Source organism: Pseudophryne corroboree, chromosome 10, assembly GCF_028390025.1.
Source record: "Pseudophryne corroboree isolate aPseCor3 chromosome 10, aPseCor3.hap2, whole genome shotgun sequence".
NCBI classification, from domain to species: domain Eukaryota; kingdom Metazoa; phylum Chordata; class Amphibia; order Anura; family Myobatrachidae; genus Pseudophryne; species Pseudophryne corroboree.
In genome coordinates, this window is record NC_086453.1 from 259267898 (window position 1) to 259291510 (window position 23613).

General features: G+C 45.4%; 1 protein-coding gene across 4 annotated transcripts in view; it reads left to right on the plus strand.

The window, feature by feature from the left end:
- LOC134966463 (indolethylamine N-methyltransferase-like) overlaps positions 1–23137 on the plus strand; it is a 69209-nt gene extending 46072 nt beyond the window's left edge. For all 4 annotated transcript variants that reach the window (XM_063943221.1, XM_063943222.1, XM_063943224.1 and 1 more), the window contains 2 exons: positions 7514–7721; positions 20090–23137. In XM_063943221.1, coding sequence (XP_063799291.1) covers positions 7514–7721; positions 20090–20519 — 638 coding nt within the window. In that variant the 3' untranslated portion in view covers positions 20520–23137. The remainder of the gene's footprint in view (positions 1–7513; positions 7722–20089) is intronic.
- Positions 23138–23613: the final 476 nt, after the last annotated feature.

The following is a 23613-nucleotide window of genomic DNA, read 5'->3' on the forward strand; positions in this document are numbered from 1 at the left end:
CAAAGGACTGTTGAACAGTCAATTGCTTACTGGAAGTAGTACAAGTGGGCTTACGACTTCCCCTCTGGGATGACCATCGACTCCCAGCGGCAACAACAGCAGTGCCAGCAGCAGTAGGCGTTACACGCAAGGATGCATCGGAGGAATCCCAGGCAGGAGAGGACTCGTCAGAATTGCCAGTGACATGGCCTGCAGGACTATTGGCATTCCTGGGGAAGGAGGAAATTGACACTGAGGGAGTTGGTGGGGTGGTTTGCGTGAGCTTGGTTACAAGAGGAAGGGATTTACTGGTCAGTGGACTGCTTCCGCTGTCACCCAAAGTTTTTGAACTTGTCACTGACTTATTATGAATGCGCTGCAGGTGACGTATAAGGGAGGATGTTCCGAGGTGGTTAACGTCCTTACCCCTACTTATTACAGCTTGACAAAGGGAACACACGGCTTGACACCTGTTGTCCGCATTTCTGGTGAAATACCTCCACACCGAAGAGCTGATTTTTTTGGTATTTTCACCTGGCATGTCAACGGCCATATTCCTCCCACGGACAACAGGTGTCTCCCCGGGTGCCTGACTTAAACAAACCACCTCACCATCAGAATCCTCCTGGTCAATTTCCTCCCCAGCGCCAGCAACACCCATATCCTCCTCATCCTGGTGTACTTCAACACTGACATCTTCAATCTGACTATCAGGAACTGGACTGCGGGTGCTCCTTCCAGCACTTGCAGGGGGCGTGCAAATGGTGGAAGGCGCATGCTCTTCACGTCCAGTGTTGGGAAGGTCAGGCATCGCAACCGACACAATTGGACTCTCCTTGTGGATTTGGGATTTCGAAGAATGCACAGTTCTTTGCTGTACTGCTTTTGCCAGCTTGAGTCTTTTCATTTTTCTAGCGAGAGGCTGAGTGCTTCCATCCTCATGTGAAGCTGAACCACTAGCCATGAACATAGGCCAGGGCCTCAGCCGTTCCTTGCCACTCCGTGTGGTAAATGGCATATTGGCAAGTTTACGCTTCTCCTCCGACAATTTTATTTTAGGTTTTGGAGTCCTTTTTTTACTGATATTTGGTGTTTTGGATTTGACATGCTCTGTACTATGACATTGGGCATCGGCCTTGGCAGACGACGTTGCTGGCATTTCATCGTCTCGGCCATGACTAGTGGCAGCAGCTTCAGCACGAGGTGGAAGTGGATCTTGATCTTTCCCTAATTTTGGAACCTCAACATTTTTGTTCTCCATATTTTAATAGGCACAACTAAAAGGCACCTCAGGTAAACAATGGAGATGGATGGATTGGATACTAGTATACAATTATGGACGGGCTGCCGAGTGCCGACACAGAGGTAGCCACAGCCGTGAACTACCGCACTGTACTGTGTCTGCTGCTAATATATAGACTGGTTGATAAAGAGATAGTATACTCGTAACTAGTATGTATGTATAAAGAAAGAAAAAAAAACCACGGTTAGGTGGTATATACAATTATGGAGGGCTGCCGAGTGCCGACACAGAGGTAGCCACAGCCGTGAACTACCGCACTGTACTGTGTCTGCTGCTAATATATAGACTGGTTGATAAAGAGATAGTATACTCGTAACTAGTATGTATGTATAAAGAAAGAAAAAAAAACCACGGTTAGGTGGTATATACAATTATGGACGGGCTGCCGAGTGCCGACACAGAGGTAGCCACAGCCGTGAACTACCGCACTGTACTGTGTCTGCTGCTAATATATAGACTGGTTGATAAAGAGATAGTATACTCGTAACTAGTATGTATGTATAAAGAAAGAAAAAAAAACCACGGTTAGGTGGTATATACAATTATGGACGGGCTGCCGAGTGCCGACACAGAGGTAGCCACAGCCGTGAACTACCGCACTGTACTGTGTCTGCTGCTAATATATAGACTGGTTGATAAAGAGATAGTATACTCGTAACTAGTATGTATGTATAAAGAAAGAAAAAAAAACCACGGTTAGGTGGTATATACAATTATGGACGGGCTGCCGAGTGCCGACACAGAGGTAGCCACAGCCGTGAACTACCGCACTGTACTGTGTCTGCTGCTAATATATAGACTGGTTGATAAAGAGATAGTATACTCGTAACTAGTATGTATGTATAAAGAAAGAAAAAAAAACCACGGTTAGGTGGTATATACAATTATGGACGGGCTGCCGAGTGCCGACACAGAGGTAGCCACAGCCGTGAACTACCGCACTGTACTGTGTCTGCTGCTAATATAGACTGGTTGATAAAGAGATAGTATACTACTAATATTATATATACTGGTGGTCAGGTCACTGGTCACTAGTCACACTGGCAGTGGCACTCCTGCAGCAAAAGTGTGCACTGTTTAAATTTAATATAATATTATGTACTCCTGGCTCCTGCTATAACCTATAACTGGCACTGCAGTAGTGCTCCCCAGTCTCCCCCACAATTATAAGCTGTGTGAGCTGAGCAGTCAGACAGATATATATAATATTATTTATATATAGATAATAGATGATGCAGCACACTGGCCTGAGCCTGAGCAGTGCACACAGATATGGTATGTGACTGAGTCACTGTGTGCTGTGTATCGCTTTTTTCAGGCAGAGAACGGATTATAAATAAAACTGGTGGTCACTGGTCACTATCAGCAAAACTCTGCACTGTACTGAGTACTCCTAATGCTCCCCAAAATTAGTAAATCAAGTGTCTCTCTAATCTATTCTAAACGGAGAGGACGCCAGTCACGTCCTCTCCCGAGCCTCGCGAGAATCCGACAGCGTCATGATGACGTTCGGGCGTGCTCGGGTTAACCGAGCAAGGCGGGAAGATCCGAGTCGCTCGGACCCGTGAAAAAAAACATGAAGTTCTGGCGGGTTCGGATTCAGAGAAACCGAACCCGCTCATCTCTACTAGAAACGGGTGTAGTATGGTATGCCGGCCGCCTGGCTTCCGGCGACCAGCATACTGGCGCCGGGAGCCCGACCGCCGGCATACCGACAGCGTGGCGAGTGCAAATGAGCCCCGTGCAGGCTCGCTGCACTCGCCACGCTGTGGGCACGGTGGCGCGCTACATGCGCCATGCTATTTTATTCTCCCTCCAGGGGGGTCGTGGACCCCCATGAGTGAGAAAAAGTGTTGGTATGTCAGCTGTCGGGATTCCGGTGCCGGTATACTGTGCGCCGGGATCCCGACAGTCGGCATACTGAAGACCACCCGCTAGAAACAGCACTGTATGTACTAAGCCTTAAATGGAAATAAAGGACCTCATTCAGGTCGCAATTTCTGAGGTCAGGGCACAGCACAGGTCCTGTTCTGCACATGCATTTTACAGTTAATAGTGGGCCTAATTCAGACCTGACGATCAGCCACTCTGACATGTGGGGGGACGCCGAGCACAGGACTAGTCCACCCCACATGTCTGGCCCTCCCCCCACCGCACAACTACAAAAGCATTGCATGGCGGCGATGCTTTTGTACCTGAAGAGTAGCTCCCTACCAGCGCAGCTCCCGCACGCTGGTAGGGAGCTACCCTCTCCGGGTCACAGCACGCAGCTGCCGCCTCCGCCTCCGCCCCCCACAAGGTCTGGGCACGCCTGCGTTGCCCGGACCGTTCCCACAAAATAACGGCTCAATGCCATTTGCCCGCCCAGCGAACGCCTCTGCCTGTCAAACAGATAGAGGCGATCGCTGGGCTGAGATGCTGATAGCATCTCTGGCATGCACCAGCGCACTGCGGTGCCTGCGCAGTTCAGACCTGATCTCCCGCTGTGTGAAAACGCACAGCAGCGATCAGGTGTGAATTAGCCCCAAGGTTGGCTCACATGAACTGCGCACGCCTCTGCCCGATTGACAATCACACGCATTTGCGGGGTGGGTGGGGGGGCATTCACGGACCATTGTGGGGAAAACAGGGGTGGGTCAGCTGTACTTTTCGGGCGGCTGCATGACGTGACACTCAGCCGCTCTGATGAAGAAAATGGTGGTGGACCGCCTGCATAAACAGTCTAGCTGCAGCTGCAGGGGGTCTTCCACAGTTGCTGCGACTTCAATTAAATTGGAGTTGTAGCCACTGGGCAGGCCAGTTAGCATGCAAGGCGACCTTGCCCTGCGATGGGTGCCCCCCCAGCATGCAATAGAATAGATTGCAAATTCTGCTTTTTAGCAGCAACTGCAATCCTTACTGAATAACCCCCAAAGTTTGAGCCAGTCAGCTACTACCTTTCATTTTTCAAACCCAACCTGTGAAGTGGCATTTAATAGCTTATTAGCTGGTACTTTATCTCTGTCTACATTATCCAAGGGTTAGTAAATAGACCCCAATGTATTTACTATAAACTGAGAGCTGATGGGCATTTCTTGTGTTCACAAAATAAAATTTGGTAACTTTAGCTCAAAGAAGTATATAATGTATCAAAGAGTTGGTTACATAATAGTCACTTTGCATAACAATGTTCTTGTTGTTTCCTGGGGTTATACTATGTACTGTGAAGACTACTGTATTCCAGTTTTTGTAATACAGATATATATACCATGCATGTAATAATTCTTTGTTTTTAAACCACGTCTTACAGATGAAAAGAGAATGTACATTTCCCTCATGCCAAAAAGCTTGTATCCGAGATTATTATTATTATCATCCTTTATTTATATGTCACAACATAGGATCCACAGTGTCCAATTACAGAGTAAACAAATAAGCAAAACATGAAGACAGTGACTTACAATTCTATACAATATAGGACAAGTACAGGGTATATAAACATAGCTGCGTCAGTAAACAGCACTGAAATCATGGCGGCAGAAAACCGAAGGATTTGGTGCATTCAAAGCAAGTATTGAAAAGAAGATACGTTAAGTAAGAGACATAAAAGCACATGAGGGAAGAGGGCCCTGCTCATTAAAGCTTGCATACTAAAGAAGAGGGGCACACAGAGAGGGGTGACACAGATGGGGTAGAAAGTGAGTATGGGCCACAGAAGGCTTAGGATGAGAGATGGCTGGGTTTGGTGAAGAAGTGTGTCTTGAGAACCCATTTGAAGTTTTGTGTAAAGGTAGAGAGTCTAACGGGGAGAGGTAGAGAATTCCAGAAAAATGGAGCAGCACATGCAAAATCTTGGAGGGAGGAGTGGGAGGAGGTAATCAGTAGGCAGGAGAGGCAGCGTGCATTAGCAGAGCGAAAAGGATGGGCGGGAGTGTAAAGGGAGATAAGGTCAGAGATGTAACTGGGAGAGGAGTGGGTGAGGGCTTTGTAAGTGAGTGTGAGAAGCTTAAAATGGATTCTGAAGAGGAAGGGGAGCCAGTGAATGGCTTGTAAGAGAGGGGAGGTGGATGTAGTGCAATTGGTGAGAAAGATGATCTGGGTAGTAGCATTGAGGATAGATTGAGAGTGGAGAAAGGTACGTGTCAGGTATGCCAGTCAGGAGGAGATTACTGTAGTCCAGTCTGGAGATGACCAGTGAGTGGATAAGGTTCTATGTGGCATCCTGAGTGAGAAAGGGTCTGGAAATATTTTTGAGATGAAAATGACAGTGCACTTGGGGGCTAAAGGAGATAATTATGCCATCAATAGATAATTAAATTTTGGGAGGTGAGGTTGAGCGGAAGGGTGGGAGGATGATCAGCTCAGTCTTAGACATGTTAAGTTTAAGAAAGCACTTGGACATCCAAGAAGAGATAGCAGAAACAGTTGGATACACGAGTGAAGAGAACAGGTAAGAGGTCAGGGGAGGAAAGGTAGATTTGAGTATCATCGGCGTGGAGATGATATTGTAAGTCAAAAGAGCTAATGAGTTTGCCTAAAGAGGATGTATAGAAAGAGAAAAGGAGAGGACCAAGAACAGAACCTTGGGGGACACCTATAGTTAATGGAAGTGGGGGGGGGGGGGTGGGGGTGGAGCCATGAGAGGAGAAAGAGAAGAAACGGTCAGAGAGGTAGGAGGATAGCTAGGAGAGGGCAGTATCACACAGGGAGTGAAGGATTTGCAGAAGGAGAGGGTGGTCCACAGTGTCAAAAGCAGCAGAGAGGTCAAGGAGAATAAGCAAAGAGTAGTGACCCTTGGATTTAGCAGAAAGGAGGTCATTACAGACTTTTGTGAGGGCAGTTTCAGTGGAGTGGAGAGGACAGAAGCCAGACTGGAATGGGTCAAGCAGTGAGTGAGAGAAAAGAAAGGCAGTAAGGCAGTTATAGGCTATACGCTCAAGGAGTTTGGAGGCAAAAGGGAGGAGAGAGATGGGTCAATAGTTGGAGAGTGTGTGTGGATCAAGGGTAGGTTTTTTAAGACTAGGAGAGACAAGTGCATGCTTAAAGGCAGAGGGGACAGGGCCTGATGAGAGGGAGAAATTGAGGAGGTGGGCAACATTTATTATTATTATTATTATTATTATTATTATTATTATTTATTACCAGTTACTTATATAGCGCACACATATTCCACAGGGCTTTACAGAGAATATTTGCCCATTCACATCAGTCCCTGCCCCAGTGGAGCTTACAATCTATATTTCCTATCACATTTAAACACAGACACATTCACACTAGGGTTCATTTTGGAAGCCAATTAACCTACCAGTATAGTTTTGGATTGTGGGAGGAAACCGGAGTACCCGGAGGAAACCCTCGCAAGTATGGGGAGAATATACAAACTCCGCACAGTTATGGCCATGGCAGGAATTGAACCCATGACTTTAGGGGGTCATTCCGAGTTGTTCGCTCGCAAGCTGCTTTTAGCAGCTTTGCACACGCTAAGCCGCCGCCTACTGGGAGTGAATCTTAGCTTCTTAAAATTTCTAACGAAAGATTTGCAATATTGCGATAAGACATCTCTGTGCAGTTTCTGAGTAACTCGAAACTTACTCTGCCAGTGCGATCAGTTCAGTGCTTGTCGTTCCTGGTTTGACGTCACAAACACACCCAGCGTTCGCCCAGACACTCCTCCGTTTCTCCAGCCACTCCTCCGTTTCTCCAGCCACTCCCGCGTTTTTCCCAGAAACGGTAGCGTTTTTTCACACACTCCCGTAAAACGCCCAGTTTCCGCCCAGAAACACCCACTTCCCTTCAATCACATTACGATCACCAGAACGAAGAAAAAACCTGAGTAAAATTCCTAACTGCATAGCAAATTTACTTGGCGCAGTCGCAGTGCGGACATTGCGCATGCGCACTAAGCGGAAAATCGCTGCGATGCGAAGAAATTTACCGAGCGAACAACTCGGAATGACCCCCTTAGTGCTGTGAGGCATTAATGCTAACCATTACACCATCCGTACTGTCCAACATGGGAGCAGGTACCAATTATGATAACAATTATGTATTTGTGTCTTCGGTAGTGCCCCCTAGCAATGCAAAAATGCTTTTTCGAATATAAAAATTTAGGTTATTATATCTAAGGTGTAATTTTCTTTCTATTGATCATAACAAAACATACCAGTGCTGTAAGCATTACTTTTTTAAAGTACCAAGAATATAAAAAAGTAATTTGATATATAAATTTATATATTTGTTATTTTTTGAAAGGTGGTGTTAAAGGAGACACGTTGATTGATTTTGGCTCTGGACCGACCATCTACCAAATCCTTTCTGCTTGTGAAGCCTTTAACAACATAATCCTCTCTGATTTTCTTGAAGCAAACCTTGATGAACTGCAGAAATGGATGAGGAAAGATCCCAAGGCTTTAGATTGGACTCATGTTATCAAATATGTATGCGAGCTTGAAGGGAACAGGTATGCTCATGGTTTTCAGTTAAGGTGATCATAACTTAATTTAGGGAATATTTATCACAACTTAGGGGTATATTTACTAAGGTCCCGATTTTGACCGAGATGCCGTTTTTTCATCAAAGTGTCATCTCGGTAATTTACTAAGCAAAAATCACTGCAGTGATGAGGGCATTCGTAATATTTTGGAAGTCCTAGGAAAAAATCACGAATCAATACACCATCGGTCAAATACGCCTGCAATTTGCTAGAAATCGGGAATTTACTAAGAAGTGCAAAACACAAACACTGCCGACAATAGCCAAACACTGCCGTGATAAAATACAAATTGTGAAAAAAAATGCTAAAAAAAAACAGACCTGCTTTTTTATCCTGTGTTTGTATAGGCATGCACGGATCCATGAGATCCGTGCATGTTTTTCAGTGGGAAGGGGGGGGAAATGTTATAAATTTTCTGGAAAAAAATTGCGTGGGGTCCCCCCTCCTAAGGCAAACCAGCCTCGGGCTCTTTGAGCCGATCCTGGTTGTAGAAATATGGGAAAAAAATGGACAGGGGTTCCCCCATATTTAAGCAACCAGCATCGGGCTCTGCGCCTGGTCCTGGTTCCAAAAATACGGGGGACAAAAAGAGTAGGGGTCCCCCGTATTTTTGAAACCAACACCGGGCTCCACTAGCTGGACAGATAATGCCACAGCCGGGGGTCACTTTTATACAGTGCCTTGCGGCCGTGGCATCAAATATCCAACTAGTCACCCCTGGCCGGGGTACCCTGGGTGAGTGGGGACCCCTTCAATCAAGGGGTCCCCCCCCCCAGCCACCCAAGGGCCAGGGGTGAAGCCCGAGGCTGTCCCCCCCCATCCAATAGGCTGCGGATGGGGGGCTGATAGCCTTTGTGAAAAGTGATTGATATTGTTTTTAGTAGCAGTACTACAAGGCCCAGCAAGCCTCCCCCGCAAGCTGGTACTTGGAGAACCACAAGTACCAGCATGCGGCGGAAAAACGGGCCCGCTGGTACCTGCAGTACTACTACTAAAAAAATACCCCAATAAAGACAACACACACACACCTTGAAAGTATAACTTTAATACATCCATCCACACCTCCATATACACATACTTACCTTATGTTCCCACGCAGGTCGGTCCTCTTCTCCAGTAGAATCCATGGTGTACCTGTAGAAAAAATTATACTCACATAATTCAGTGTTTTCGGCTCCTCGGTAAATCCTTTTGTAATCCACGTACTTGAAAAAATAAAAAAACGGATACCCGACCACGAACTGAAAGGGGACCCATGTTTTCACATGGGCCCCCTTTCCCCGAATGCCAGAAACCCACTCTGACTGATGTCTAAGTGGGTTTCTTCAGCCAATCAGGGAGCGCTACGTTGTGGCACCCTCCTGATCGGCTGTGTGCTCCTGTACTGTCTGACAGGCGGCACACGGCAGTGTTACAATGTAGCGCCTATGCGCTCCATTGTAACCAATGGTGGGAACTTTGTAGTCAGCGGTTGACCGAAAGTGACCTCACCGCTGACCTGAAAGTTCCCACCATTGGTTACAATGGAGCGCATAGGCGCTACATTGTAACACTGCCGTGTGCCGCCTGTCAGACAGTACAGGAGCACACAGCCGATCAGGAGGGTTCCAAACGTGGCGCTCCCTGATTGGCTGAAGAAACCCACTTAGACATCAGTCAGAGTGGGTTTCTGGCATTCGGGGAAAGGGGGCCCATGTGAAAACATGGGGCCCCTTTCAGTGCGAGGTCGGGTGTCCCGTTTTTTTATTTTTTCAAGTACGTGGATTACAAAAGGATTTACCGAGGAGCCGAAAACACTGGATTATGTGAGTGTAATTTTTTCTACAGGTACACCATGGATTCTACTGGAGAAGAGGACCGACCCTCGTGTGAACATAAGGTAAGTATGTGTATATGGAGGTGTGGATGTATGTATTAAAGTTATACTTTCAAGGTGTGTGTGTGTTGTCTTTATTGGGGTATTTTTTTAGTAGTAGTACTGCAGGTACCAGCGGGCCCGTTTTTCCGCCGCATGCTGGTACTTGTGGTTCTCCAAGTACCAGCTTGCGGGGGAGGCTTGCTGGGCCTTGTAGTACTGCTACTAAAAACAATATCAATCACTTTTCACAAAGGCTATCAGCCCCCCATCCGCAGCCTATTGGATGGGGGGGGGACAGCCTCGGGCTTCACCCCTGGCCCTTGGGTGGCTGGGGGGGGACCCCTTGTTTGAAGGGGTCCCCACTCCCCCAGGGTACCCCGGCCAGGGGTGACTAGTTGGATATTTGATGCGACGGCCGCAAGGCACTGTATAAAAGTGACCCCCGGCTGTGGCATTATCTGTCCAGCTAGTGGAGCCCGGTGCTGGTTTCAAAAATACGGGGGACCCCTACTCTTTTTGTCCCCCGTATTTTTGGAACCAGGACCAGGCGCAGAGCCCGATGCTGGTTGCTTAAATATGGGGGAACCCCTGTCCATTTTTTCCCCATATTTCTGCAACCAGGATCGGCTCAAAGAGCCCGAGGCTGGTTTGCCTTAGGAGGGGGGACCCCACGCAATTTTGTTTTTACATTTAAACTTTATTTTTTTGTTAAACAAAGTGCACAATGAAGCCCAGCACGGATCTCTCAGATCCGGCCGAGATTCATTGTATTAAAGTCGGCAGTGTTTTACAAGTCACTCACGTAAAACACTGCCAAAAAAAACGAATGACATCGACATCGGAAAACCCGAAAATGCAGAATACGGCAGCTTAGTAAATTAGTCGTAATCAATTCAAAAAGTTGCATGTTTACACTTTCGATGTCATTCGTGATTGAACTTTGACCTCAAACGGGAAAACACGAATCTTAGTAAATTTACCCCTTATAGAGAGAAAAAGTGGAGAGAGATAAAATATCAACCAATCAGCTCTTAACTGACATTTTTTAGAGACAGCCTGTAAAATGACAGAAGCTAATTGGTTGGTATTTTATCTCTCTCTACTTTATCTCCAAGCTTTGATAAATATCTCCCTTTGTCTAACTATGATCATTGTACTTGGCACTGCAGCTTATTGGAATAATGTAATCACCTCTGATTTCTTGAACAAACACAAATCATTTAAGAAGGATCATAAAGTTGTAGACTGGACTCCATACAGTATGTCACATTTTTGACTAAGCTGAAAGGCAAGAGGTACATATGACAAAGGTCTTGAAATGACATCATGGTAATTTAAAAGGAGATTTATGGTAAGACTTACCATTGTTAAATCTCTTACTGCAAGGTACACTGGATTCCACAGGGAATAACATCGGGGTGTAGAGTTGGATCTTGATTCGAGGCACCAACAGGCTAAAGCTTTGACTGTTCCCAAGATGCTCTGCACCGCCTCCTCTATATCCCCACCTCCAGGCACTTGAGCTCAGTTTTGTTAACCAGTCCAATGCAGTAGTAGGTAAAAGAGACGACAGTTGTTAGTAGCCACATAAAACCACATTCTCATGACAGGAGAAGGTACCAGTGGCTAATGCCATACAAACCCAAAGAAGCGAAGTGCATCAGGGTGGGCGCCCTGTGGAATCCAGTGTACCTCGCAGAAAGAGATTTAACAATGGTAAGTCTTACCATAAATCTCTTTTTCTGCAGCGGGGTACACTGGTATTCCACAGGGAATAACATCGGGGATGTCCTAAAGCAGTTCCTCATAGGAGGGGATGCACTGTAGTGGGCACAAGAACCCAGCGTCCAAAGGAAGCATCCTGAGAAGTGGAAGTATCAAAGGCATAAAACCTGATGAACGTGTTTACTGAGGACCACGTAGCTGCCATGCACAATTGTTCTAGGGATGCGCCATGGCAGGCTGCCCAAGAAGGTCCAACAGACCGAGTAGAATGGACCTTGATAGTAGCAGGAGCTGGAAGTCCAGCCTGTACATAAGCTTGTGCAATCACCATTCTAATCCATCTAGCCAAGGTCTGCTTATTTGCAGGCCAGCCATGTTTTTGAAAAACAAAAAGGACAAAGAGAGAATCAGATCAGATCTCCTAATAGAGGCGGTTCTCTTCACACATATACGGAAGGCCCATACCACATCCAAAGACCGTTCTTTGGAGGACAAACCAGGAGAGATAAAGGCCGGAACCACAATCTCTTGGTTAAGGTGGAAAAACGACACCACCTTAGGTAGATAACCAGGGCGAGTTCTAAGAACCGCACAGTCACGGTGAAAAATCAGAAAGAGTGACCGACAGGCTAAGGCATCCAAGTCTGAAACCCTTCTAGCAGAGGCAATAGCCAGCAAAAATAAAACCTTAAGTGTAAGCCATTTAAGGTCCACAGACTCAAGAGGTTCAAACGGAGACTTTTGTAGTGCATCCAGAACAACCGACAAATCCCATGGAGCCACAGGAGGAACATAGGGAGGTTGAATCCGTAAAACACCCTGAGTGAAAGTATGAACGTCGGGCAAAGTCGCAATTTTTCTCTGAAACCAAACCGACAAGGATGAAATATGAACTTTGAGGGAGGCCAGACAAAGGCCGAAGTCCAGGCCCTATTGCAGAAAAGCCAAGAGTTTGGCAGTACTGAACTTGTATGCATCATAATTCTTAGCCACACACCAGGTGAAGTAAGAATTCCAGACCCTATAATAAATCCGAGCCGAAGCCAGTTTACAGGCTTTCAACATAGTTTGAATGACTGCCTCAGAAAATCCTTTGTCCCTGAGAACTGAAGCTTCAAGAGCCACGCCGTCAAAGCCAGTCAGGCCAGATCCTGGTAGACACAAGGGTCCTGAACAAGGAGGTCTGCACATTGCGGAAATAGAAGAGGACGCTCTATCGAGAGACCCTGCAGGTCTGAGAACCAGTGCCGTCTGGGCCACGCTGGAGCGATTAGAAGTAGTAATCCTCCTTCTTACTTGAACTTCCTCATTACCCTGGGCAGGAGTGACACCGGAGGGAACACGTATGGCAGCCGAAAGTTCCATGGAATTGCCAGTGCATCCACGAACGCTGCTTGAGGATCCCTTGTCCTTGCTCTGAAGACCAGAACCTTGTAATTGTGTCGAGACGCCATCAGGTCTACATCTGGTAGGCCCCACTTGTCCTCTAGGAGTTGAAAGACTTCCGGATGAAGGCTCCACTCGCCGGTGTGTATGTCCTGATGACTGAGGAAGTCCACTTCCCAGTTGAGGCCCCCTGGAATGAACACTGCCAATATGGCTGACAGATGGCGTTCCGCCCATAGAAAAATCTTTGACACTTCCATCATTGCCATGCGGCTTCGAGTGCCACCTTGATGATTTATGTACACCACCGTGGTGGCGTTGCCCGACTGTACTTGAATAGGCCTGTTCTGTACCAGAGGCAGGACCAGTTTCAGAGCATTGAACACTGCCCGCAACTCCAGAATGTTTATCGGAAGGAGAGATTCCTCCCTGGTCCACCGACCCTGAAGAGAGTGTTGCTCCAACACCATGCCCCAACCCCGTAGACTGGCATCTGTCATTAGGAGTACCCAGTTGGAGATCCAGAAGGGACGAACCCTGCTCAATCGTTGGTCCTGGAGCCACCAGCTCAGAGACAGACGAACTTCCGGAGTCAAGGAAATTATGTGAGACCTGATATGGTGAGGCAGACCATCCCATTTGTAAAGGATTAAACTCTGCAGAGGGCGGAAATGAAATTGAGACTCTACCATGTCGAAAACCGACACCATGAGGCCTAGTACTTGCATCGCCGAGTGTATCGATACACGAGGGTGAGAGAGGTAGCATCGTATCCTGTCCAGAAGTTTCAGGACCTTCTCCAGAGACAAGAAAAAACGTTTGTTGTGTGTGTCCAGTAACGCCCCCAGGTGTACCATGCTCTGGGCAGGAACCAGCGAGGATTTCTTCCAGTTGATGAGCCACCCATGGGCTTGCAGGAATTGGACTGTCAGCTCCAGATGATGGAGGAGAACCTCTGGGGAGTTCGCCAGGATCAACAAGTCATCCAGATACAGCAGGATCCTGATACCCTGATGGCGTAGAAGGGCCGTCTTGACCGCCATGACCATGGTGAAGATTCGCGGAACCGTGGTAAGTTCAAAAGGCAAGGCCTGGAATTGATAATGTAGGTTGCCAATAGCAAACCGCAGATATTGCTGATGCGACATGGCAATAGGTATATGTAGGTAAGCATCCTGAATATCCAGGGATACCATATAGTCCTTGGGCTCCAAGGCCAGAACAATAGAGTGAAGAGTTCCCATATCTGATTTGGAAACCTTCACAAATTTGTTCAAAGACTTGAGGTTGAGAATGGGCTATGAGGTTCCATTCGGTTTCGGAACTAGGAACAGCGTTGAATAGCACCTCCTGCCTCTCTGAGCCAGAGGCACTGGCACTATCACTCCTGTTTCCAGGGGGACGTTTCTTGAAAGAGATTGCGTATCTGTGAATGACGACTTCCCTCACCCAGGCGTTTGAAGTGTTCTGTAACCATGCCTGGGTGAACCGCAGGCGTCCCACCCTGGGGTACCCCAGGAGGAGGCCCGCCCCATCATGCAGCAGGCTTGTCTGGTTTGGAAGCAGGCTGACCGGCAGCCCAGGAATGTTTAAATTTGGGTTTAGAGGTTTTGGAAGTGCGAGCCTGTTTCAGGTATGCCTGACCCTTTGCTTTACTTGGAGGTCGAAAGGAATGAAAGATGGTACTTTTAGCCTTCGTAGCCGAAGCATTAGTACTTGGCAGACATGCAGTTTTAGCAGACGCTAAGTCAGCTACAATCTTGTTTAGATCTTCCCCAAAAAGGATGTTTCCCTTAAAAAGGATCACCTCCAAGGTCTTTTTAGAGTCCAGATCCACAGACCAGGACCGCAACCACAGAATCCGGCGAGCCAGAATGGATTAGTAGACGCTTTGGCTGCCAGCACACCGGCATCAGAGGCCGCCTTCCTGTATCTAATGAGAGGCTGTGGTAATATATGAAAGACACTGTCTGGCATTATCAGAAAAATTAGAAGGTAGCTCCGCTTCAACTTCTTGAACCCAGGCTTCAATAGCTTTTGCAGCCCAAGGAGCCGCTATAGTAGGTCTATGCACAGCAGCAACAAGAGTGTAAATAGACTTCAAGCAACCCTCCACATGCTTATACGTCAGTTCCTTCAGAGCGGTGACGGTAGTGACAGGCAGAGGAGAAGACACCACCAGACGTGCAACATGTGAGTCCACCTGAGGTGGTGTTTCCCAATTTTTACTTAACTCTGCAGTGAGGGGATAACGAGCTAGCATCTCTTTAGACAGGGAGAATTGCTTTCCTGGAAACTCCAAGGATTCCTGACGTATCTTAACTAAATGGTCAGAATGTGACAAAACTAATTTAGTAACCTTCTGACGTTTGAACTAATCAGGTTTCTTAGATGTATCTGGAGGTTCAGTTTCATCATCGATCTGAAGAATCAGTTTGATAGCCTCCAAGAGGTCAGGAACATCCACCTGTGTTGTAGATTCCCCATCAAAAGCATCTGCATCAGGGTCTGATGGATCACTATATACACCATCTTCATTGGATGAAGTATCTGAAACATGGGTAGATCGTGAGGGAGAAATAGCCCGCTTAGATGACCAATTTGTCCTAGGGGGGTGGGGGTCAGGCTTTTGTTTAACCAAAGACTGATTTAACTGCTGTAACTGAGTCGACAGAGAATCCACCCATGGTGGATTTACAACATGGACAATATGTGATTGTACAGGCACAGGAGGTCCCACAAGGGGCGCAAGTCTCATTACTAGCATAGTCAGTAAATTAGAAAAAGTAGCCCAAGGTCGGTCTTGGTGTGCCACCGGTGCTGCAGGCTGACCGAGGGGTACAGAACCCCCAATACCTGGACCCTCAGCTGGAATATTTTCCTCAGATAAATCCGCGGCATCAGCACTGCATGACGCAGGATCAGCCATGGATCTCCCGCCCTGTGATGCAGACATTAATGGAGAATGTAGCTCTAGGACATAACAGTACAATTTAGCCAGACACAGTACCTTACAAAAAAACCCTGATGCACTTAGCCCCCGTCAGGGTACAGAATATAGGGATAGCAATATGTGTGAGATACACGGAATAGGAACCACACAGCAGCTATTGGCACACACAGTCACTTATACAATGCAGAAATTATTATAAACAACAATAAAACTAAACTGGACTAGCAATACTAAGTAAAGCTATGCATGTATACAGATATAACAATGCACAGTAAATACTGGATGTATATCACAGGATACTTGTACTAAATATCCCTGTAGTTAATAGTTATGCACTTGTTCTTAACTAACACTGTCTAAATGACATGTAGAATACTTAAGTGTCCTGTAAATGCACAGCGCTGATGATGCAGGTGGCTTTAAAGAGGAGACAGTGCCCAGCAGTCCAAGAATCAGCACAGCTCTGTGTAATGGCACCCAAACGCTGACAGGGAGTGAGGGAGAGAGAGAGATGCAGCTCCAGGGCGGGAACATCTGCTGTAGATGGCGCCTGCGGCTGGGGGAGGGGCTACAGGTCAGAGCCTTATCCCCTTTGCTGGACTTCACCACCGGGTGCTATGGAGCCTATACTAAACAGATTTTAGTAAATCCGACCTGTGCTCCTTGCCCTGGTGGATATAGTGGGGTCCCTGCATGGCCACAGATCCACGCCATCGGCGCGGTCCATCTCCGGAGACCGTGACCGGATAACGATTTTGGCGGCTCACACTTGGGGGACCCTCTTACCTCCTCCCTATCATGCAGTCACGCGATCCTGGAGAGCAGCGGCGGTATGTGTGCCTGATGAGCCCGGAGCACCTCCGCTGTAAGTACCTGGCAACCAGGGCGCGGGAGTATACAGGGCAGCTAGGGGAGGGGAGGGAGCCACAGCACGATATGTCAGTATGACATATAGCACTAAGTGCCTATGCTGCGGCCCTTGTACCATTATACCCCGCTGCAGAAATACAGTGAGTGAGTAACTCCACTCAAACATTTAGTTAAAAAAAATGGCAGTTGCATGTTTCCATGATTAGAGTACTGTATCACTTATTTACACAATGACTGCCAGATAGAGTCTTACTATATCATTGCTGTGTGGTGTTACTGGTAAAACAATTGTACATGGTAGCACCCAAAATCAGTCAAATTATAATTATATGGTCTGAAGCAGATTTGAATGTACATGCATTTGCATAATGGCCCTCATTCCGAGTTGATCGCTCGCTGCTGTTTTTTGCAGCATAGCGATCAGGCTAAAAATCGACTGTTCTGCGCATGCAAATGGGCCGCAGGGCGCACGCGCCAAGTAATTTCACACAAAACTAAGCAATTTTACACAGGGGCGAGCAACGCTTTTAAGTCGCTCTGCTGATCAGTAAGTGATTGACAGGAAGTGGGTGTTTCTGGGCGGAAACTGACCGTTTTCCGGCAGTGTGCTAAAAAATGCAGGCGTGTCAGGCTAAAATGCAGGAGTGGCTGGAGAAATGGGGGAGTGCCTGGCTGAACGCAGGGCGTGTTTGTGACGTCAAACCAGGAACTAAACAGTCTGCAGTGATCGCAATCTAGGCGTAGGTCTGGAGCTACTCAGAGAATGCAGGAAAATATTTTCGAGCAATTCTGCTAATCTTTCGTTCGCACTTCTGCTAAGCTAAGATACACTTCCAGAGGGCGACGGCTTAGCATTTGCACTGCTGCTAAAAACAGCTAGCGAGAGATCAACTCGGAATGAGGGCCAATGTATCTGCCATGAATTCCCACCGCACTTGCTAAGAAAATGCTTGCAGGCAAATGTGGCTATGTAGATTTACATGCAGTTTGTGTTTGCATCTACACTTACCACCAGAGAGACGGAATAGGGGTGTGACGGGATGCCTTGATGTAGGCAAGTAAAGTAATGGAAAAAAAAACCAATAAACCTCAGGCACAACAATTTAAATGCCAATTTGTACAGAAGATATACCAGAAAATACCAAAGATAGTTGATAGAAGCATACAGTTTATACAATAACACACACAACTGATAGTACAAAATGTGTAACATAAAAAAGCCTTGTATGATGTATTATTATACCAAAATTTACTGTCAAATATGGGTATCTTAAAAAAAATTAAAGACTGATGTATAATTAGACCAAGAAAAGGTAACAGATCAACTCTACAATAGGTGCCCGATAATAAGTCTTGTAGGTGAATATTAGGTATTAGATAATTGTATATGACATGATTGTTCACATGCCAGTCTTCAGCTATTGATGGAGGGGAAGAACTTCAAATGCAGAAGGCTGTCATTGTTTCAATAGAAAAATCTGGATGGAATACATGTAGAAATTAGAGATGTGTTTTATGGACTTGCAAAAAGGGGAATCCAAACTGAAAATCAGATGTGCATATATGAACAAGAGCTAGTCACATAATCCATATAAGATAACTTGGAGATCGACTTGATAAAAATATATACCTGGTCAACAATATACTTCAGACTACAGAATATTTTAGTTGGTCCATCAACAGACTTAATAAAATCATAAGTAACATAGTAACATAGTATCTGAGGTTGAAAAAAGACAATTGTCCATCGAGTTCAACCTATTTGTGGTCTCCTATGCATGATGATTTGACTAACATTTCTGACTGATGCTGATGTCAGCCGTTGCATTTTATCCCTATTTATAGTAACTATAATGCATGACTATGCACCATACCCCTGGATATCCTTATCCATTAGGAATTTATCTAACCCATTCTTAAAGGTGTTGACAGATTCCGCCATTACAACTCCCTCAGGCAGGGAATTCAAAACACGTATTGTCCTTACCATGAAAATGCCTTTACGCCGTATTGTGCGGAATCTCCTCTCCTCTAACCTGAGCGAGTGTCCACGAGTCCTCTGTGTTGATCTAACCAAAAACAGGTCCCACGCAAGCTCTGTGTATTGTCCCCTTATATATTTGTAGATGTTGATCATATCCCCTCTTAGTCTCCGCTTTTCCAATGTAAACATGCCTAGTCTTTCAAGCCTTTCCTTGTAGTCCATCGTCTCCATGCCCTTAATTAGTTTGGTCGCCCTCCTCTGAACCTTTTCTAGCTCCTGGATATCCTTTTTAAAGAAGACCATTCATCACACTACAATCTCTGCTGATATCACTAACAGCCAATAAGAACACAGTAGCTGACTGGAATATGTTCTAATCAGGAATACCTTTCAGTAGTTGCATAATTAACGCTGGCTAGAGACAGTGCTCATGACATGATGCACTGCACGTGGTTCAATTTTACTATTATGGCAGTGCAGATTTTATTGATGCACCTTGATGTCCGTCTGATGGTGTTATAACTGGTGCAAGAAAATCTTGCATGTAGGCCTGACTGCAAAAAACATAGAATACTTAGGAGATGATTCAGAGTTTCACACAAGTCCAATTAGCAAATAGAATTGCTATAACTTAGCAACTGCGCATGTGTTGCGGATGGGTGCCATAAATTTATGGGCGCTCCAACATCATTCGCATCTCAATCACATTTCACATGAAGCTGAATGGTATTGGGCGGGTGTTTACACTTTGGATAATTGTGCTGTGTGTTTGCTGTCAGCATGTAGATCTTATGCAGAGCCAAGCATATGCAGAGATCTTCAGATGATCTCTTGCACCAAGTATAGGGTTGGTGCAAATATGTATTGATAGTGATGGCTACTTTGAAAGCTGACAGGTGAGGAGGGGGTTGACCTGGGCCCATGGTGGGCCCCTCTAGTAAGCCTGACCCCCCCCCCTCCTCAGTGCCACTGCTGATCCTGGAGATATTTATAACATGAAAGATGCAGGACTGCGAAAGGTAATGAATGTATTGTTTTAAAGAGAGTGAGGAGTCAAGATTAACTCCAAGAGTCTTGCTGGCTGGAGGAGATGGTGGTGCTGTCAATAGGAAATTAAATTGAGGGAGGTGAGGTTATTTGGGTGGGTGGAAAGATTATCAGCTCAGTCTTGGACAGTTACTGGTAGTGGAAGTGGGGAAGAAGTGGGATCATGAGAATAGGCAGAGAAAAAAAAGTCAGAGTAGTAGAAGGACTCCATGGAGATGGCAATATCATACAGACCAAGGGAGTGAATGATTTTCAGTAGAAGAGGATGTCAAGAGCAGAAGAGATGTCAAGGAGAATGAGTAGAATGTAGAGGCCCTTGGAGTTTAATGTTCACCTGTGGACAAAGAACTTGGTGGCTCATCATATTGTGTTGTAGATACTAGATGCCGTTTTCATTCTTTTTGAGTTTTAGTACAGTTTTTATAATAGTGTATCATGGATTTTTTAATGCAGAATTACTGACTAGAAATAAATTACAAATAATAACAGCATCTTATGTGTAACTTTTCTAGGCACAGCATTGAAGAAAAAGCTGAGAAGCTCCGCAGTAAGGTGAAACAGGTCCTGAAATGTGATGCATTGAAAAATAACCCTTATGATCCTATTGTTCTGCCTCCCGCTGATTGTCTCCTCACCTGCCTCTGCCTTGAAGCCCCCTGTGAGACTATAGAATCATATTGCAATGTTCTGAAAAATTTCCAAAACTTGATTAAACCTGGGGGACACTTATTGGTTTTAAGCATGCTTAATTCTAAGCATTACTATGTTGGTGACAAACGGTTTACTTGCTTGTACATTACAAAAGATGACCTGGAGAAGGCTTTTAAAGATGCTGGTTATGAAATTGAGAGAGTGATAGTTACTCCTCGGAGTAATACGTCACATATGGATGTGTGTAGCCATGACAGTCACTATTATGTCCATGCTCGTAAATCACAGTAATGGTAAACCTGGCACCTTTCACTTTTGGAACCACTAAAAAATTGGTTTACTCTATATGGCTCAATATTGAAATATTTTGCGTGCTTTGTCTTTGCTTATCAACTATTCACATGTTCTAGGTAGAGCTACCATCAGAAATTTTGAAGTCCACTCCCTTGTCCCCAACTCTGACATAGTCGTCTCATCTATATGTTAGTTATGGGCTCATTGAATATTGAATTGAGGTGGTCATTCCGAGTTGATCGCAGCCAGCAACTTGTAGCTGCTGCTGGGATCAACAGTCCATGCCTATGGGGGAGTGTATTTTAGCTTAGCAGGGCTGCGATCGCTTGTGCAGCCCTGCTAAGCTAAAAAAAATTCAAGCAGAAGTAAAGAAGCCCTGTACATACTTACCCTGTGCGATGGATCCAGCAATGATCAGCCCGGCTTTGATGTCACACCTCCGCCCTCCGTTGTCCTGGACACGCCTGCGTTTTACTCACAACTCCCCGAAAACGTTCTCCACCGGTCTGGATCCGCCCATCCACGCCTCCTTACTGTCAATGTTCTTAGCGGCCGCCGCTGTGACCGCTCCCATCGGTAGCCGTGGCGTAAACCGCTGCGTGACTATGCTATTGTCACTAAAGCTTGCATAGAAAAACATGAAAACATCCTGCATTGAATATAAATAGCTGGCTGCAGTCCAATTTTCGAGCGGCCGCATTACGTCACAGGGGTATGGCTTAGAATACGCTCCATTGAATTCTATCATTGAGACCCTTCGGTCTCGCCGTGTCTAGTTTGAACATCCAACTGGCCTCCCATTTGAGCAAAGTACCTGCCCTGTCGCCACCTCTCAAATTGCTGGGTATATGGTCAATAATTTGAAAGTGTAAATCCTTCAGAGAATGTTGCTTTTCTGCATAGTGTCTGGCCACCGGTTGTTCGGATCTCTTCTGTAATAATGCCGCCTTTATTGCAGACCTATGTAGCGCAAATCGTTCCCTGGCGTTGCGTATGGTTTTGCCTACGTATTGGTACTTGCATGGACAGGTGATTAGGTAGACAATATATGTGGTTGTGCATGTAAGCACATGCTTTATATTGTATGTTCTACCTGTTGTACTAGAAGTGAAAGTCGGGCCCGGAGTACATGTCTCACAGCCTAGGCATTTGTAGCAGCCTGTTGGCTTTGTCAGGAAGTTAGTAACTGGTGTCAAATCAAACCCTGTGATGTCAGAATAAAACCACAAAGTCTTTGATACTTTTACCCTTGGTGTGACACATCATAGGTCTCTTCTTGCGTAACGTGGTTAGGTTTTTATCAGTCGCCACTATGGGCCACAGCGCATTAAGGGCTCGAGGAACCACTGGGCTGGTAGTATTGTATTGAGAAACAAAGGGTAAGATTAACTGGTCATTCTTGTTTTTTTGTTTCAGGAGATCGTCCCTGTTCATGGCTGCAACTTGTTGCTCGTATTCACGTAGGGGTCCGCTTTTATAGCCTCTATTCTTGAACCGTTTGGTTACATCCATCAATGCGCCTCTGAGTTTATCAGGATCACTCGTGATTCTGGCTGCCCTGATGTATTGGGACTTAGGTAGACCTCTTTTGACGGCTATAGGGTGATGGCTATTATAGCGCAATAAGGTGTTTTTGTCGGTGGGCTTGTGGTACACCTCAGTGTTTATCTGTCTGTCCTTAATGGTTACATTCACGTCTAAATAATTTAGCCTAAAAGGGTCGCATTGGGCTGTGACCTTGATAGGGGACTGTCTATTATTGATGCTTGTGATAAAGGCTTCAAACTTTTCTTTACCGCCAGTCCACATTATGAAGACGTCGTCTATGTATCTGGAATAGTGTATGATGTACTTCGTGAATTCGCCACTGTTGAAAAACATTAATTGCTCTTCCATCAGCATGAACACGTTGGCGAATGAGGAAGATACATTACTTCCCATGGAGCAACCGCTTACTTGGCGGTAAAACTTCCCGTCAAATAAAAAGTAATTACGGGTTAATGTTAATTCTAATAGTAGAAGAAATAAATTATGGTCCAAAGTTTGCATATTTGATTGGACCAAGAAAGATTTCATTGCAGTTAACCCTTGATCATGCGGGATGCTCGTATAGAGACTACAAATGTCTACAGTACAAATGATGGTCCCTGTGGGTACACTGCCAACTGTTTTTAGCTGATTAATGAAGCTGGTAGTATCTTTAATGTGATTATGTTGTTGACTAATAAGTGGCTGAAGGATGCTATTCAGAAATATGGATATGGGCTGGTAAAGTGCATTGTGCGCAGAGATAATGGGCCTGCCTGGCGGACTGTCCATACTTTTATGGATTTTAGGCACTAGAAATAATAGTGGCACTACAGGAAACTCTTGTTTGAGAGCGCTGCAAAGATTGCTGGAAATGAGTCCTGCTGTAAGGGCTGTATAGAGTATGCCGTCAACTTCCGCCTTATATTGTTTGGTCGGATCTGTAATGTAATATATATTATATTTACCAATTGTGTAGTGTACTCATGCATTTATATCCTATTATTATGCAATGTTTAATCATGTTTCATTCCTGAAAGGTGCTGTGTATGCTTATTGTGCCTTACAAATAAAATATATTAATATCACTGAGACAAACAGAAAACATTTCCTTTATTTTTCCAAAAGATTAGTATATAGAAAGTCACATACAGTAGCCATCAATAGCTATTACTATAAATGGATGTGATATGATTTGTCTACAGTCATCGGGCTGAAAGTCATCAGGTCACATGAGAATGTTTATAGAGTTGAAAATTGTCTTCTTTTTTTTTTTCTTTAATATTCAATTTTTATTAGAATTATGCAGATTGAGCAGGGAAGAGGGTACAGAAAAAGGGAATTAAAGGACACAGATACAGGGGAGAGCACATATAGTTTGGGAGATAATATCATATGGAAAATCATTATATAATAAAGAGACAATATAGAATATTGCCAACAATAATAACAGTAACATAACTCGTCCAGATCTAAACTTTACTAAAATACTTAAAACAACTACAAAAATGAGACTATACAAGATATAGGGGGAGATGTACTAAGCCTTGAACAGTGATAAAGT